This window comes from Rhea americana, unplaced genomic scaffold (genome assembly GCF_003343005.1).
Source record: "Rhea americana isolate MKP2758 unplaced genomic scaffold, rheAme1 scaffold_160, whole genome shotgun sequence".
NCBI lineage: Eukaryota > Metazoa > Chordata > Aves > Rheiformes > Rheidae > Rhea > Rhea americana.
In genome coordinates, this window is record NW_028185706.1 from 663,919 (window position 1) to 682,899 (window position 18,981).

The 18,981-nt window shown below is 38.5% G+C and overlaps 1 protein-coding gene across 1 annotated transcript in view; it reads right to left on the reverse strand.

Moving 5' to 3' along the window:
* The window catches only part of KCNK2 (potassium two pore domain channel subfamily K member 2), a 78,380-nt gene that overhangs the window by 14,762 nt on the left and 44,637 nt on the right, over positions 1-18,981 (reverse strand). Inside the window, exons 5-7 of the mRNA XM_085300159.1 lie at positions 13,428-13,588; positions 9,623-9,809; positions 404-543 (exon numbers count right to left, since the gene is read on the reverse strand). Coding sequence (XP_085156285.1) covers positions 404-543; positions 9,623-9,809; positions 13,428-13,588 — 488 coding nt within the window. The remainder of the gene's footprint in view (positions 1-403; positions 544-9,622; positions 9,810-13,427; positions 13,589-18,981) is intronic.

Below are 18,981 nucleotides of genomic sequence, written 5' to 3' on the forward strand. Positions count from 1 at the left end.
TATCAGATCATCAAAGGTATCTTGAATATAACTGTTTAATGATTTAATATTTTTAGTTTATCTGCATCCTATCAACAATTGAGGCAGAAAGTTTTTTGCCTCAAAAATTRAGGACTTCATTATACTATCTAGAATAAAACCTGTAGAGAAATTTTTCCTGCAAGTCACTTGCAAACATGMACACATACTCATATTAACAATGCATTTCACCTAAATTTATACACAGTCATGTGAAAAACACTATGTTTGACCAGACTGCTACACAGTTCTGTTTGAGCCTCATGACACACTTCATACCTAAATAGCTTTGACATATGCCCAAAGAGCATGCAGTTATACATTCATCTGGCTTCTAATCAGAATTTTTAAAGAGCATTTCTTCTCTTTTAAAAGATGTTCTTACCTCCTCCTTTGTCTTTTTTGATATGACTCTTAGCCAGTCTCCAATCATGCTGAGGACAGCTGCAAAGTAAGCAAGCCCAACAAGGATCCAGAACCACACCACTGGTTTGTAAAAATCTAGGTACTCAATATCTGATCCCCCTGAAAAACAATGAAGTTAAAAATAAAGAGGACGTAAYAGGCATAGGCACAAAACTGTAAATGAGGTGTTTTCCTAAAATAGCAGTAATATTTTTATGACTTCTGTTTTCTTATCCATGCAAAAACAGACAACTAAATATTTTGTAGAGTTCAAATAAGTCATGATCTAAATGCACCCACTGTTGAACAGTTTTGAGATCACTGCTACTACATAAGGTATAAATTTTAGATGATTGCTAATCATTCATAATAATTAAAAATGGACACAAACTGATTCAACTTCTGAGATACYATTATTTTAGATAAAGGTTGTACAGAAGAGCTTGAACAAAAGGACTTCTCAACTGATTCAAACAGTTACACTGTGCAAAATTAATTGTCATAAGTAGCATGTCCATATGCTGAGAAATCTGATTTTACAAGGACTTTGAATGCATTTTAATAACTTACAGAAATCCCTTTAGTACCAGATCCCACATTAGTGACAGTAATGATACTAATCTCACCTTAGTAACAAAGAAATGTACTTGCACTAACAACCAGGCCTGTTGGCCAGGCAAACATCATCATGTCCATTTTACAGAGGAGGGAATCAGGGTACAGGGACATGAGCTGAACTGACCATATTCACAAAGACATGGGCAGAACTGCCGGCAGCTGAAGGCAGCTCTTCTGAATCCTGCTGCTCTAAGAACAAGACCCTTCCTTCCTTTCACATGTTAAAATAAGCAGGATAAATCTGATAGATGCCTGTACTTGCGCTTTTAGCTCCAATACAGCTATAAAGAACAGATGCTGCATTTCCACACAAAAAAAGTTCATCCAGAGCTCTTAGACAACATAAAATAACTTACATTTCACATCCTGCAGTACAGTAGAACATGAGCCTTAAACACTGTAATTCAGCTACGCTATGATAAATAAAATCGCGCTTCTACTTTGGGTCTGTGCAAGTATAAGTTTGATTTGCATAAACCCCTTTCAGGAACATTTAAGTATGTACAAGTATTTTGTAGCTACTGTACAGTATGTACAGTATAATATTTTGCTTTCCCAATATTTTGCTTGTATCTACATCCTGCAATAAAACAATCAAAGAAAAATACTCACTGTCACCAAAAGATAGAGCTCCTTCTTATACTACCAAGATTAACTCACATAAAGAGAAATGTTTTTCCTAGTTACCTAGTTATCCTATGTGTTAAATACAAACAACCAACAGAATACAGTTTAACTGATGGTTATTTTTGTGTGGCACCCATCATAGACAGAAGCTTTGTTACTCTCACGTTAATAARCCCTTTTATCAATAAAAACCCTTGAGCTGTAATGGCTTGTTTGGCTTCCTAAGAGCTGAATCCATGATGCAAARATGTCACACTGACACCTGCACAGTCCCTAGTATGGTATAAGCCAGGACTTTGTCTGGAATAGAAGGTAGCTGACCACCGAAAGGCTGAATTTGTCGCACCTCAAGACAAACAAAATATCAGAGATGAACTGATTTATCAATGTCATGGCATCCCCCAATCCAGTGAAACAGGATTTAGGAATCGTGCTGAGGACAGCTGCCCAAAACTTATGGTCATTCAAAAGATGGTTGATGACCACCACGTCTTAGCTCTCTCCGGAGCTAGCAGTRAACCACATTCATCGCTATTCTTCGTGTGCTGGTATAAAGTACTACAGARAGCATCTGCTTGCCTGATTTATGACTTTTGGTGTCCAAAGCTTATATGGCGAAACTGGAACCTAACTCTGCCCGTCTGCAGGGAGCATTTCCTTCACAGTGCATACATAATTACACAATAATTACATAATACTCATTACAGCAGGGTTAATTACCGGGCCAGGGGTAAGGAGGTGCTCACATGTGATTAGCAGTTTTGTTTACTGTCTGGCCAGGAGATGGCTCCACCTAGCCATGCCCAAAGAGCTTCAGCTTCCCTAAAGGCAGAAAGAGGCAGTCAAGAACCCTTTAGGAAAAGGGTTAACTGCTAAAAKCTTTATTTGCTATTGGGCTGATGAATTTCAGGGAGTCCTCGATGAGGACTGAATTTAAGGCAGCACCAGGGAGCRACAGGTACACAAGAATGTTTGCCCTGAAATCCACTGCTGTTGCCCTGTGACTGTTGGAAGCTTTCAGCACACGCGGTTAAACGTCATGGAGCGCTATAACACAGTTTGCAGGGAATTTCATTAAATACGATTCCACAGACAGGAAAACAGGACTGAAACCAACTGCACTGAATTTAAATGGAATTCAATAACTGCTGAATTACAACCCACATAAATTTCAGTATATGCATTTTACTGAAATAAGAGATTATTCAGCAAAAGATTTCACAAGAATACATTAGAAAAAAGCATATCAACATATGATACATCCACAATTGCTTTATATAGCATAATGTTATTCTTAATAATGCTGTCATTCTGCAAAGTAGAATATTTTATTATATCCATTCAGGAGGCAAAATGTTGAGAAGCAAGAAGCTGCATTTTGTTCTTTGGCAAAATTAGTTCTGTGGATCAATAAGCAAAACTTTTGTCCAGCTGTGTTCAATATCTGCAAGTAATGGCTTATAAGAACCACAGAGAAGAAACAGAGCTCCTTTCTCAGAGATTTGGTCTACTTGAGCACACTGACTCTTTGCACTCTCTTGAGCTCTCTGAACTCAGAGGGCACTTTTCCCTCCTCTTCACTATAGCCAGCTTTGACTCAAAATAAAACAATCAATTATTTCTGCAAAATTGTTGCTTTGTGTGCATTTTTTCTTCAGAAGCAGAAGTAGAGAACAGGAAGTCCTATCATATCCTTAATTCCATATCTGCACAAACTTCTAGCTTATTCAAAAGTTTATCTTCAATGCCAGAGACTGGCTGTATTATTTTTTAAAAAGAAATTATTTTGAGTATAGACATGTGATTAAATGTGATTAAACTAAAAGTTTTAATGRCCATTAAGCAAGCAACTGTCCATCACTCAAACCTGGCACTACTAGCAACTGACTTAACGAAGAAACTTCCTCTGTCCCACTCCAACAAGACAGTTTTGGCCCTGCAACATGAAAGGAATTACCTCAGAAGGTTGCAAAAAGGGATAATGAAAGGGTAGTTGAGGCAGAGCTTGGAAAAGTGGCATGCTTGAGACAAGATAATATTACACTATCAGTGAGAGAGAGAATATAATAAGACGCAAGCCCTACAGGTTACTTGATTCCACTAAGTGGAAAATGGAAAGCTCTTACAAAATACAAAGCACAGCTATAAAACACTCTTCCATACAGAAGTGGAGTGAGACGCCATACGCTAACTCAAATCTACCGCAGCCTGCACGGTTCACACCACCTATTACAGAAGCGAAGGCCGGAGGTGATGGAGGGCACTTCAGAGCACCGAAAAGGCGCCAGCAGGCTGCTGGCAGGAGCACGCAGCTCTCGCGCGCGGTGCTCTACGCACACCTCCTGCTTGCATGACTGCAGTTCCCCCCTGCAGAGCCCCTTCTGTAGGGTAAGCAACATCACACGGTGAGAGAAGATGAACCGCTTTGACCAGCAGATGGGCCAGTTCTGCGACTTTAAACGAGACCATCATCCACCAGTAGTGTTCAAACTGGATCTTGGGCCAAGCAATTTGACTTTTGTGCATTACCTTTAAATCTGTATCTTATTTTTGGACCATCTCTGATCAATGCAGACACAAATATCTGAATTAAAATGGCAACATACCAGATTCAGGTGCAGCCAAAACCAGTATAGCTAAAACCTGAAGATAAAACAAGAGGAAAACCTAGAATATGTTTTTAAAATGGAGATGTGCAAAATTCCACCATTTAATAAATGGGACTGATTGCAATGTAAACTTATAATGTCATTACGCCCGCTGTGAAACAGACTACTGATAAGCTATTAACATTTCTGACCTCCACCTAATTTAGTCATTTTGGACATCTAATCTAGTCTATGTTTGATACCTGCTAGCTTATCTCCCTCAGAAACTTGACAACACCTTCCAATCTGTGCTGCAATTCACAACAGTTATCTGCACAAATAAGAAATATATCTTCATGTGATACACGTTTTGGCCTTGACGCTAGCTTTAGCACCCAAAACTACCTTTCATTATGTGAAAAATGACACATTTGACACAAAGTTCTCTTGCTTTTCTCATTCACAGAACATTTATAATATTGGCCTGAATTGTTCTGCAGTATTAAAGTCAATGGTTGCACTTCAAAGTAAGAGTAGAAATGTTTGACATAATATATCTTGATTTTCAAAAGACAATTGTGACTAATCTTTTAATACAGTTTCTCTTTTTTTTTTCCAAAAAACTGCAGTAGTACACTTTCTTCATTTACAAAAGTGATTTATTTCCTCAATAGGGCACGCACACAGAAAAAATCCCTTTCACAAGACAGAAATGCAAATTTGTTTTTTTGGAATACTGTCCATTGATTTTCTTGCACTTGTAATGCAAGAGCTCTTCATCTTTGCCCTCCCTGCACGCACCTTGAATGATTATAGTCTTCTATACATTTGCCTTACGATTTCTCTTGCTGGTGGAAACTGCAGTTAAGATTTCTATAGGATCCAAATGACAGCCTAGATTCTAAATACAAAAGGAGATCTTTTAATCTGCTGGATCCTGGGAGCAAAATACCTGTTCTCTAGTACAGATAAGAAGCTAGTAGAAAAATTCTGAAGAACTGACAAGAATTTCTATGATAATCCACACTACAGCCTTTAACACCATTCCTTAAGCCTAAATTCTTCTGTTGACTCCCTTCCAGAACAACTTTTATGAAACACTTCCCTCTTTACTCCCCAAAAAGTTTTCCAGGGCTTCTGTTCAGCTTTTAAGCCCAGTGCTACCAAAAAATAGGGAGTTTCATGCTGGTGAAAAATGACAATATATGGGGGGGGGGGAAGATTTTTCTATTCCTAATATATAGGTCATCATGAGTATTAAATTTATATATAAGGCTTGCAAATACAYGATTTTTTTTCTCTAGGATGATATTTCCCAGAAAAATATTCAGAATAAAATGTTTGGAATTTTTCAGCAAAAAAAAAAAAATGATATCGCCTCAAACAAAACATTTTGCTTTAGCTGACATGGAACATTTTTGAAATTGAATACTTTGGTTTCTGAGTGAACCTTTTAAGCCAAAATTGACACAGAAACAGAAAATATCCCACAGAGTTCCAATATGCTACAAGAATTAGCCAAAAAAAAATATTTGGCAAGAGAATTCACTCAGCTATAATTGCAAATTGGAGAATCACTGCCCACCATTCTCCTTTAGTTCTGACTACAATTCTGCATGGAAGAAGGAAATTTATACTCTAAATATAATCAAAAGAGCATGCCAAGGGGGGGGGGGGGGAAATGGGGAAGGGAATAAATTAGTGCCAGTGTGAGGGGTTTTCGGGGRGGGGGGGGTCCCCCTCAAAGGCACTGCCACCTAGACACTGAGAAGTGGACTAATGCTCCTTTCTGCATGCTGCATGACTCACTCCAGAAATAYCATGTTGTAGAGGTACAACAATTTAAGATGCTTCCATCAGATGAAATACTCTATCATGACAACCTCTACTACATCCTTAAACACAATTACATGCCATAAGCCTAAATTCTTGAGTCAGCTCCATTTATGGCAGCCAGCTGGTCTAAAATACTCCTACAAGTTTCAGGTGAAGTATATCAGTGGCACTGAGTGTYTGGAAGCCAGTTCTTAATTATCTAACAGAAAAATGAGCAAASCAAAAATCATAAGGATAACCAAGTYGTTAACTTCTAAAGAGTCTTCACACTTTCCCATAATTAATAAGGAAACCTAGCCCTTAATCTAATTATTTATTAGAATGACAAGAAAACAAACCGAGCTGTTTGAAAAATCCTTCAGATTTCTGCCATCAACTGAGTATGTGTGTGTTCACACAAGGAAGACAGTAATTAATCAAATTTTTGTCAACTTCATCTTTGACAAAACACTGATGGCCWTTTTAAACCTCACCATTTTGATGGTAATAGTAGTCTACTTCAGCTTCCCAACAAGCACAGGCCCCGTTCTCTTGAGATACCATTACAGCAAGTATAAATCCAATTCCTACACAATGAAACTCTCAAAGTCAATAATATATCACAATACGAATACAAGTCTAGTGCATGTTACATACTTGTGCATGTTTTCTTTTAGAAAACAAAAACTTTCATGCCATTTTGAATCATGCCTACATATTACAGTGGAATTTTAAAATTAAAAATATATATGAAGTGAACCATAAAAGGCTGTAAGCTATAGAACAACATAATTCAAGGACGTTCTGTAGAAAGAGAATGTGTTTCACGTGAAAATTTTAAAAGGACATCCTGTAGGAACAAATTATTATGGTCTACAAAAGTGGTCTACAAATAGAGAAATCTGCAGAAATTCATAATGAGAGTAATGATGAATGTACTCAGTGTTCCTGTTAGAGCCAACTGGGCCATTTCACATAATGTCTTAGAGTAAAAACAACCAGGCCTTTATACACTTTATACTACTATTTTTATTCCCCATTCCACACATACATCTCAAAAAAATAAAGTATAAAACACCTAGACTTTCAGCTTTGAAACTGCATAAATTTTTGATTTGGTGTTAGTCAGAATCTGACCAGAACCGCAAATTCCTGAAGACAAAATGGAAGCAAGAACAGACCTGGAAAAGGAGAAGGAAAAAGGAAAGGGAGAAATCAGAGGCACATTMAAAAGAAATAGACACATTACATATTTCCTGAAAGTATGTAAAAATATTAAAGCACGTTAGGAAAAAAAAATGATAGAAAATGACAGAATTAAGGTTCCTCGAGCAAACAGGTTTCTTTCCACATTATGTATATGCAACACATTCCCCTTTTACTCGCATTTTTTTTCTTCCCCGTAGAAGGCTACATAATAATACAGCTGCCCTGAGTCAGARCAGAGCGCCAGCTCGACCTACGCCTCTCACCGAGCGCGCTGGCGTCGGCTGCCTASAGAAGAGTCTCAGGGACTTTCCACAACAAAGATGCGCTCTGGTTTAATAGTTTCCTGTGGACGTTACCACTTTTCCTTGACCACACCTGCGGACATTTTAGTATTCCCAATATCGTGTCACAGGGAGCCCCACAATTCAACATGAAGTTGTATGTAACAACCATTCTTGCCTGTTTTTAATCAGGCTCCACRTGATTTTATTCAATGCTCTTTTGGATTGTGAAAAGTGTGAGCAATTGTTCCCTTTTTACCTTGTTTAGACCACTACGAGTCTAAAGGTCTCCTTCAGGCTCACCTCCTTCTCAAGGCTCAAGAGTATTAATTTGCTCAGTCATTCTTCATACAAGCAACATCCTCTACTCCTGATCATCCTTGATATCCTTACTTGTATCTTTTCTATTTTTACTGTATCATTTCAGAGAGGCAGGAACAAGAACTTCTAATGGTATTTAAAAGGTACGCAAAACTATCAATTTTTAAGGGAGCATAAATACTTTTTTCTGGTTTGTGCRTTATTTTTTCATAGCCATTCCTCATATTGCATTTGCCTCTTTGGTCACCTCAGCATTGAACAGATGCTGTATGGAGTCAGTCATCCAACACCTTTCTTTCCTGAATGATAAGTTCAAATTTAGAGCTCCTCACTTTGCATATGAAGACTGGGAGGAGGGGGTACATTTACTCATAGCTATAATTTGCAGCAAAATGAATTTCATTTGCTGTTTTATAGCTCAGTCCCATAATTTATAGGAACCTTAGGCAATTCTTCTCCTTTTTTTTTTAAACAGCTTGAATAAGTTAATGTCATCCACACTTTAGTTCAATTTCTGCACATTTTACCCAGATCATTTATGACCATGCCAAACAACGGAGGTCTCTGCGAGACTTCACAATCCTGAAAAGTGTTTGACAGCGAGAGGACCAACCACATCCCTGTCATCAAGGCAAMCTTCAGGCCTACAAGTTACAAGGAGGAGGTACTCAACCTGAGAGACCCATGTGCTGGGCCACRGAGCAGCTGTACACTGGATCACGTGGTGGTCTGCTGCTCCCTCCAGCAGAAGAGTTCACTGACTGCGTCTCAGCACTGCTGTCCCTCTCCCYCACTGCAGATTACAGACAGACCAAGCTGATTTCTCAATCCCCTCTGCCTGACACAGAGTCCAAGTGTGGAAGAGAGGGAGACAYCACAGTACTGGGGCAGGGGGAGCACGAAACCAGGCTCAGGAGAGCAGGTCTCAAACACAGAGCACAAAGCTCCAAATTTCTGACCCTCGTTTCACTGCCTGAGGTCAATGAAAGATTCTTTTTCTCCCCATCCTCAAACAATAATAATAATAAACCCCACCAACCAATAAACTTTATGCAGACAATTGGCATAAGCACTTTCTTAGCACTGTTTCTCAAAGTTATATTCAACCAATCTAATACAGGTTAATAGAATGATAAGCGTTGGATACATTATCTGTGTGTTAAGCTAAACCTTCAGCTTACGCTATAAACACATGTGGACAATGCACATAAAGCAAACAAAAGAAAGCACAGAAAGAGAGGACACCACCAACAGAGAGGTTGCAACAGCAGAAACACAACTCTGGAACAACACTCAAAGTAAGAGTTGCACTCGAAACTTATGCCATGTAACTCATCAATATGAGACCTTTCTTTAAGTGACTCCCACTAAAAGCAGTAAGTATTCAGCAGACARACACTGTAGTTCTTACATTTCTCGCAATCTGTAAGACCAAAAAAACTACCTAAGGTAAGTAAAGCATCTYTGAAAGGGTACAAGAGAGAAAAAAAAATTAAGTAGGCAGAATCAGAGAGCTTGTATTTCATTGTCCCACGTCCCATCTCTGCGCTGCCACATGATTCAATGTGGAGACGGATCATCACATGTGCCCCAATACAAGAATGATAAAAGGTAGGGGAGAGTGAGGCATGAACACCCCCATGACAACACACAGTTGTCTCTACCCCAAAACAAATATAAAAATGCAAACCATACATCACTGTGAAAAATATCATAAAAATAGTTATGAGAAAATCTTACCTGCAACATAGTCACCAAACCCAATGGTAGTTAAAGTGATAACCACAAAATAAATTGCATCTAGCGTGCTCCAGCCTTCTATGTGCTTGAATATAACTGCAGGAAGAGCAACAAACAGCACACAGCCAAATAGTATGAATATTATTGTTGAAATTATGCGAATCTTTGTCTGACTGACATTCCATTTCTATGAAAGAAAGAGAGGGAAGGGGAAAGAGAGGAAACCCACRGTTAATAAAATTATGCCATTCTGCATAAGCACCTATCGCCCACAACAGTGACCAGCAGGGTTGCTCAAGAGAACAGTGCATTACAATTCCCAGACAGTTAGGAAAATCAAAGCAAGATTTGATTTTGAAAGGGTTATCAAAGCAAGCATGTCTATCTGAGGAAACATTTGCTAGCAAGAAMTGCAGAGCAGTGCTGGCCTCTTCACTGTGGCTGGATTTACGGTCTCAGTGAATGGCATGTGCAACATTCGTAAGTATTAACAGTTGATCATTCTAAAGCTTGGCTTGCTGGGCTACATTTTTGAGTGGGCTTCAAGTAGTGTGTTTGCACCTGACAGGCCTCTGCTTTTTTTGCAGCTGCAGATTACTGAGTATAATTATTGAATTTYGACCATACAATTCTCCCTTAATTAAATAGCTGGCTGAATAGAACCACAGAAAATAGAGCTAGAAGGGACCCAAGGAGATCATCTATTGCAAACCTGCCTCAAGACAGAATCAACTCCACCTAAGCCATTCCAGACACATTACTGTCTAGACTCTTTAAAGTCTCCAATGATACAGATTGATGGATGCCTCCGGGCAACACGTGATCATGCTTAACTCTCCTCCTCATCAGAAAGTTTTCCTAATGCCTAACCTACACCTCATCTGCTGTAATTTAAGTCTACTATTTACAGTCTTATCCAAGGCACACAAAGGAAGATCCCTATTTTTCTCTTTGCAGCAAACTTTTACAAGTGTTTTCTTTCAGGCATCTGTTCTTGAGACCAAATAAACACATTTCTTTCAGATTTTCCTTTCTTCATCTGTCCATTCTTCTTGCTCCATCCAAGAAATATATATATTTATTTAGATGCAGTGCTCAGAACTAGACATAAAACTGAGGACATCCTAGAGCAAAATATAATAAAAGGATCCTTTCATGTGTTTTACCTCTTTTTTTWATACTCCTATATTTCTAACTATGATGTATGCCTTTACACAGCAGTATAACATTGACCCATATTAGCTTAAGAGCCCTTAGATTCCTCAGAGTATTTCTACAAAAGTTGTACCTAATCAACTCTTTCCTGACATGTGTATGTGTTATTAKTCCAACATACAGTACTTCAAACTTGCCCTTCCTGAACTGAAACCTAAATATTCAGATGGCTTTTCAAATTTTCCAAGATCATTTTGAATTCTAATTCTGTTTTCCAATCTTTTGTTTTCCCCAGCTTGAGGTCATTTCTAGATTTAACAAAGAAAAAGCTTTCTCTGTTGTCTAAAGTATTAATGAAAAATTTCAACCGTACCAACATTAGAACAGACCACTACAAAATCCTACTTGACGTGCCTTTCCAATCTGACAGTGAAACACTGACAATTTCCAAACCATACAGTTTTCCAAAGAGTCTTCCATCTATCCAAGCACTTTAGTTCAAATTAAAGGAAGCAAGGAATTGCACAAAACTGGAAACTTCCATAAAAGCAGATCAAAAATGAAATCAGAAAAGTGTTTGACTATTCATGATATATATTTTCTTGTATTTTAGTGCCAAGGGAAACTTAAGGTCAGCAAGACCAAAGTCCAGCTCTTGTAACCCAAATCACAGTAGTAGCTCAAGTTATTGGAACATCAGATTCCTCACACTGAGGTATCAGTGTCTCCCAGGCCCTTTTTYGCGGAGCCAGTAAATAGAGCAAGAAAGTGTTTCAGATTTCAATATATAGATCAGTGTTTTCATTCGAAGATGGACAATAAATAGACAAGGGCAAGTTGCTGGGTTTTTATGTTGGGGGTTTTGTTGTGTGGATACGTCCATTTAAAAGAGAATCATCCCTATGAACAATGAGGTAAATTATATAAATAATTGGTCTCAAACCTGCAATTTTAAATGAAAAATAAAATGTAGTTATAATAGAAAAGTAGAAAGCATAAAAGTCAAATGTTCTCATGGAATGTTTTTGCCATTTTTAGCCAATTCTCAATGCAAATGGACGTGATCTGCCAATAACTTGTCTGGATTTGAACTGCTGTCTCTGAGACACCCTCTGTCTTATGCCTTCTTAACATCTTTAAAACTTGTGTTTTATCTATTGAATAAGACTACTCAGCACAGCTCCCGCTTGCTTTGCATCAATATAAAGCCATGGCTGACCCTTCCTATATAGAAAAACAGTGTCCTGCATGTTACACATTACCACTTGTTGCAGAAAAGTAATCCTCCTAAAACACAGTTCTGATGCAAACAGCTACAAATTCAGGCTGCTTACTCAGGATTCTGTGAAATGTTGTATGAGAGATAAGTGRCACATCAGAAGACAAATGCTATTTCATACACGCTTTTTAGCTCAGTTGGAGTGTGGTGCWGCTAATGCCAAGGTTGTGGGTTCAATCCCTGTATGGGCTAGGCTGGGGGTTGGACTAGATGGTCTCCAGAGGTCCCTTCCAACCTTATGATTCTATGATATCTATGATAATAGTTACGCCTACAATGTTTTTATTACAGGTTACTAAAGCACTTCAATAATTAKTTTTATTACATTTTGTGTCACTTATTCCACTATATTTCAAAAAATCTCAGTAAATACATTTTTAATAACTATTAGTTAAATACAACCTTAATAAGCTTTTCTGATGCTAAACTCAAACCAGTGCTTGTGAAACTAAGAGACTGCAAGTAAAGTAATGAAGCACCTCTGCTAGTCAAGGCATTTGGTTGTTAAGGACTGGCTATGGCTTAACCTTACTGGCATCTGCACAAGCCTATAGTATTTGATGGGTCTCTTCTCTTCAGTGGGACTGAAGCTGTGTCACTTCACATAGAACARTTTAAGATCTATATGCCAAAGAAAATTCAAACGAGCATAAACCTCTAGGTTTGGCCAAATGGAAGAGACAGAGGACGCTTTCCACTCCAGAATGTCATACAGCCTCGTGGGAGAACACGTGGGTAGGAGTAGGAGTCCAGGGGTGGGGAAGCACCAACAGGTTCTGCACCATCAAGGCTGTCCTGCCTSTGTGAACGGCCAAAGCTTTAATAACCTATAGAACTCCAAACCTGGACACAGGAGTCCTACAGACTGTAGGTATTTCCCCAGGTAAGATGGCATCTGAGTAGGGATTTTGAGAATTGTGATTTTAGATTCAGAAACCAAAGGGCTTCTGTGAGCCAACTCAAAGCAGCAGCAATGATTTCCATGTTATTCCTGCAGCTCCACTCTTTCATCTCTCTGTCAGATATCCCCTTTCACAGTCTATACTTACAATCCTTAAAGGCAAACATCATAGCAAGCTTAGGAGTATTCTAAGAGCAAAGCAAAAATGAACAAATTGTTYTGGATCTTGTTGCTCCTCCTAATCATAATTACCGCAGAAAATAACCTGTGAATTTTTGACATGTTGARCCACACCCAATTCTCAAGTGACAATGTTCAATAACATGCTCAGATTYGGTAAAGTTCTTCCCACCTTTTGCCACGTATCTGGTTATAATGATGAGCTATGTCCCGTTTGCTGTATTTTCCACCTAATTTGTTAAATTTAGAACAACCAGTAGCATGAAGAACAACGCAGGCAGCATACTCACAACAAAGGTATCTTCAACTTTGGCAATTCCTTTTCCAAAGATTGTTCCTAGTTGATCTCCAACGCCAGCCAACAGAAAACCAAACAGAGGAATTCCCAGTAAGGCATAGATGATACAGAATATCTTTCCACCTTGTGTGCGTGGTGAGATGTTTCCAAAGCCTAAATTGCAAACAACTTCAGATGTTTAAAAAGAAGTTACATATATTAAAGTATACATTTTAAGAGGAGTGCCAGAAYAGAACAGTTGCAAACAGGTCCTTCTTGGTTAATCATGTGATACAATGAACATTGTAAAAAGTAAATGAAAGCATATGTCATATGAAGCATTTTACTCTTTGAAGTAAAATTTAAGTATTGCACAATCCACCACTTTCTTTTTCAATATTGTATATTATACTGTGGAGAAGAAAAACTCTGTCATTAGACTATCTTCAGTATAGAAATAAATTCTTAACTTCCTGGAAATGACAATTTTCCTGATCTACTACATGCAGTTAATACCAATTGGTTAAGATCTGCCTTAGCTTCTGCTACCCGGAAACGTGTATTAACGGATTTATAATCTGCAAGCTGCAGTATTTGGAAACACAGAGCAATYTTCTTTCAGATGGGCTGCTTTGCCAAAGGAAATAACCTGAAATAAGCCATTTGAATGGCCAAAACGAGGATTTCGGGTTCCTTCAGTGTTGTAGACGTAAAGTTTAGAAAAATAATTTATAATTAACGGTTCTGTCCATTTCAAATTGTGAATCATTTTTTCTTAAACAACAGTTAGTGATGATAAAAACACCCCGTGTATGCGTAAGATACCTTGATCTCCTTTTAAAATGGAGCAACTAAAACCCAAAGAGCACAGGYTCTATTCGTCTCTGTGAAATGCCTTCAAATGCATTTTCCAGGACTGGTATTCAGCAATTTGGCCAATGTCACACAGGAAAGACATGGCAAACCCCATAGACAGGTTTCATGAGCATCAGTTCTTTTAATTCAAAAGGTTTTCTCCTCCCAAGAATCATTCACGTTTGGAAGGAGCAGTAGCTGGGGGAGTAATAGCAACATCCCACCATTTTCAACATTACTTCACTTTTTAGCACACTGAAGTGCACTTCCAAGGAGGCCAGAGGGAAAGTTTGTCAGAAAGAAAGTTTATTTTCCATGCAGAAATTAAACAAAAGCTTTTAAAAAACAGTATTTATGTAGAAAAAAAAACTTGTAAATAAAAGAGCAAAATATTTTAGCAAGCAGTTGTGACAATTTGGTTTCTCAATGTTTGTCTTAATATGAAAGTTTTCAATAAAAGATACTTTCCCTATACACACMAAAATCATTCAATGAAAATCCAATTTTCCACTGAAAAAGAGCTTATGTAGGCAAATTTTATCAGCTCTGTTGACAACTTGCAATGTCAGTTTTCATTTAAAAATAGCTTAGTATTTACTCAGACTGACAACTGTAGCCTTCCATAATGCAAAGCACATTTAACGAACGTCTTAACTGTTTATCTGAATTTGTTTTTCTATTTTAAGCATGTTGGTTTCATACAAATATAGATTTTCATCATGAAACTTATGATCTTAATTTTTGTTCTGCTCTCATGTAGGTAAGCCACAACTAAAGCTCTGGGTCAAAAGCACCTTTTACTTTCAGTACTCTGGAGACAAAATTGTCCCTCACTCAACTTTAATAAAGAAAAAAGAAATCACATTGGCAACGCATTTCACTCCCAAGCTATTTTGCCCCAGTGTCTGCTGCTTCCAGATAATAATCACGCAAACAATAAAAGCAATGGTATGAAAGAGTTCAACTGGGAAAAAAAGAAAGAAAAAAAAAAAAGATGTTGATATTAAAATTTCCCTAAAATCATGAGCAACAAACCCTTCCAAATCAAACATAGAGGACAAAATCACAAGGAACATCAGCACATACAGGTCCTGGAGTCCTCCAACTTTATACACCCTCTCTGCAGTAATATCATGAAAAAAAAGTTTTATTCAGTGAAGTGGAACACAGTTAYAACACCTTTACTATAACATAATATTCTTCCCTGAGCCAGGGCTAAAATTACTGATGATTATGATTCAGGAAATTTCAACTCCACTGAGTTCACTCTGTGCCTTCATGTGCCAAGCAAAAAAGACCCTTGAGTTTTAAAATAAAATTATCTTCTGTTAACTCATCACAAAACAARGGGACAAACAGATCCAAGCTACTCTGTTTTCATAAATATGTCTGGGTATGCAAYAACAGAAGTTTGAATGGTTGCCAGCTCGTAATTCTTGTGGGGTCTTAATACAATTCAGAATCAGGAGTCTGGATACATCAGATTTATATAACTCAAAACTATGAGTTTGGGAAACAGCTCACCCCCAACCCCATARCAAAAATGTAGTGTCTCCTAATGGTGAGAAAATATCAGTCTAACCAAGCACAAGCCAGGGAGTCAATTTTATTTGTTTAACTTTTTATGAAGCAGACTGACTTTTTCCTYGCATCCCTTCACTATTACAAAGACAACTGTTGCTGCAGCATACTTCTTATCTGCTAGTAATTATTATGAGAAGTTGTTCACGTTCAGCTCTATGTATTCGCATCTCTTAAATTAGTCATGTTTTGCTTGAGAAAAGGATGGTACTTCACTGCTATTCACACAAATTTTTGTTTTTCATCCTGAAAAGTGACAAATGCTCTTCCACCATATATGACAAAGGTGGTCTTGTAATATTAATCATCCATTAAAAAAAAAACTCATGCACACATTATGGATAAAAGAAGCAGAACAGTTTCTCTCTCTCCAGATGCTCCATTCACTTAATTCAAACCATGGCCCTTTTGTGATATTACATGTGCTTTAGTGAACTGATCTACCAAGGGGTTTCTATCAGGTATGAATCRTTTTTCCTACAGTGTCATGTTTCATAACAGTCTGCTGCTGTGCACCACAGCCTATTCCGAGTTTCACAGATTGTCCCTATATCCCATCCCTTGGTTTCTCCAGTGATAAGCTATAGTGCATCATTCGTGGAATGGGAGAAAGTGTATTTATATTTCATTGAGTTGATTTAAGTCGTGAGGGTTTTGCCTAGAAGAGCATTCCTCCTTCCTTAGGAAGCCAGCAGAATTCCTGACAGGAGCACGAGGCCACGGGCATGCCGTTACACCTCTCCGAGGACCGCGCTGCTCCTCCGCGCTCGCCGGGCAGCGGCCTGCGGTGCTGCTGGAGTCGCTCCCCAGCGCGATGCTGCCGCTCCACAGCTCCCGCTGCCGCTCCAGCGGCCAACGCAAGGTCTGTGCAGGGCACTCCAGTTCACCGTGAAGCCMCCAGGCATCAGCCACAGCCACGCTTTGCTCTTCCTCCTCCTCGCTCCCTCCAATAGCTTGCCCCACAGGGACTGGGGCAGAGGCTATTTGTGGAGGCACGTGCTCCTTATACACAGGCTGCCACGGGAGCTCAGCTATTCCCTGTCACTTCTGCCCCAGGTAGCTTTTCCCTTCTCCTGGCTTCAATACATGGGTAGCTCCTAGAACCAATCAGTTCACCACTGGAACCAATATTTGAATATCTGGAACCAATATTGCTTTTGAACATGGAAACGAACAAAGTATCTGATTTAAGCTCGCTAAATACATTAGAAACTTTCAAAGAGCTGTTAATCAACCACATCTGCAACAAAAAGTTTACAGCATACAAAGTTTTACKTCCAGAACTGGGTCAGTTTTGCCCACGACAAGGTCAGGGCCATTTTCAGACTCTCCATCCCCAATGCATCTCACAATGCACTCTAGGAAGCATGATTTGCCTCCTAGTTTCAACAAATCCCTTCCCTGTCCTACTGAAGGCTCCACATCCCTTTAATWCCAAAGGATTTTGTGCATTTAGAATATGTTGTCTCTGACAGGCAGCTGTGGACAAGAARTATATTTTTAAAAGGAGCTTCCAGTAATTTCTGAGTGAATTAAGAATAMAAAGATCCTTATAACTACATTGTAAATAACTGCTCCATTCAACAGAATAATAAATTCATGGCTTCAGCTCCTAACTCCTTACAGCCTCCAAGATCCAAACCACATTCTTCTTACAGGAACCTCAGTCACATCTTGGGTTGGCTATATAGGCTGAAGCAAAGGTAAGCTAGATGAAAAMATGAGATGTGAATTATTTCTGATTTTTACTTCTCTCATTTCTCTGATATATTTGAGGATGAAAATGTCTAGTATTTCCATCTGAAATAGGCCACTGTTGAGCAGAAGTAAGTTACTCCGCACTGACTACAAACAGATTATTGGCTTTGAGTAAAGCAGAAATTGTTTCAAGTTTCAATTTCTAGTTGTTTTTCCCTACAGCAAATAATAGTTTATATTGTAAATACGAAAAGTTTGAGATGTCAGRAATTCTCTCATAGCATTGACAAAACTCACTTTTGTTCAGGTGTATAAAAAAAGACTGCATTCAAGCAGTCATAAAGATTAGCAATTWATTTCAAAAAATAATTTATTTTTCAAGTAAAGACTATTTTTGCTTTCTGGTTAACAGTATCTCAGTCTTTCAGAAAGCTCTTCTAGCTCTTCTGCATTTTCAAAGTATAGTTAGAAGAATAGAGACTCCAAATGAATATATATTTTAATGGAAAATATCTAGACAAAGCAGGGCACCTACTGAAACTAGGTGGCTGCCCATGCTCATCCCGAGCCACCGCACGGCTGCGCCTGGGTTACACGTAGCTGGTGGTGATACTGCCGCAGGTTCATACCCATCCTGACTATGCAGCTCAGTTACAGTGATTACCCTTTCCAAAGGGCATGTGTGTGTTTTGATACGAAAAGTCATATTGATTTGAAGAGATCAAAAGATGCTTTCTCCAGGCCCCAAGGAACTACATGATCAGATCTGTATGAAAGRTACCTGGTTGTATTTCTGGTAGCTAAGAGATTTCCTCCCTCCCCCCGCCTTTCAAGCACGGTTTGGGCTCAAAAGGTTAGCATTTAAATATACATTTGCTCATCAGTGCAAAGAAAGATACACACTCATTCAAAGATAAATTCTGATACTCATTTTAGCATACATAAAGGTCTGGGCAAAATCATCAGGTAAAAAGGCAATATATGTACCCATACCAGCTGTGTGCAAATCTGCATATACTGCAGAAATCCAAAAATTTGCATGTTTACATTCACTGGGCAAAAATGACTGTTTTTACACTGATCCACTTTCCTCTGCACAGCTCTGTCCTACACACCAAGACATGACATGCTTCTGTGCTCCTGTATCATATACCTATGTATTTACAAATAAATACCTCAGGTTTTTATATGGCCCTGGTTAGCATAGCATAAGGGCATTTTCAGTCTTCCATGTGCCTTATCCTCCCAATGTTGTTCAGTAGCTGGAAAACTCCTAGCTCCCCTTTTTACAAGTGAGTAACTGAAGCAGCACAAGAAGGAAAGTCCAAAATTCCCCATAGCATTTCAGCCCCTAACTTGTACTGAATCTTTGGCTGAGGACTACACAATTAGMTAACTGCCCTTAAGGAGGGAAATTTTGTCATCTGAATTCC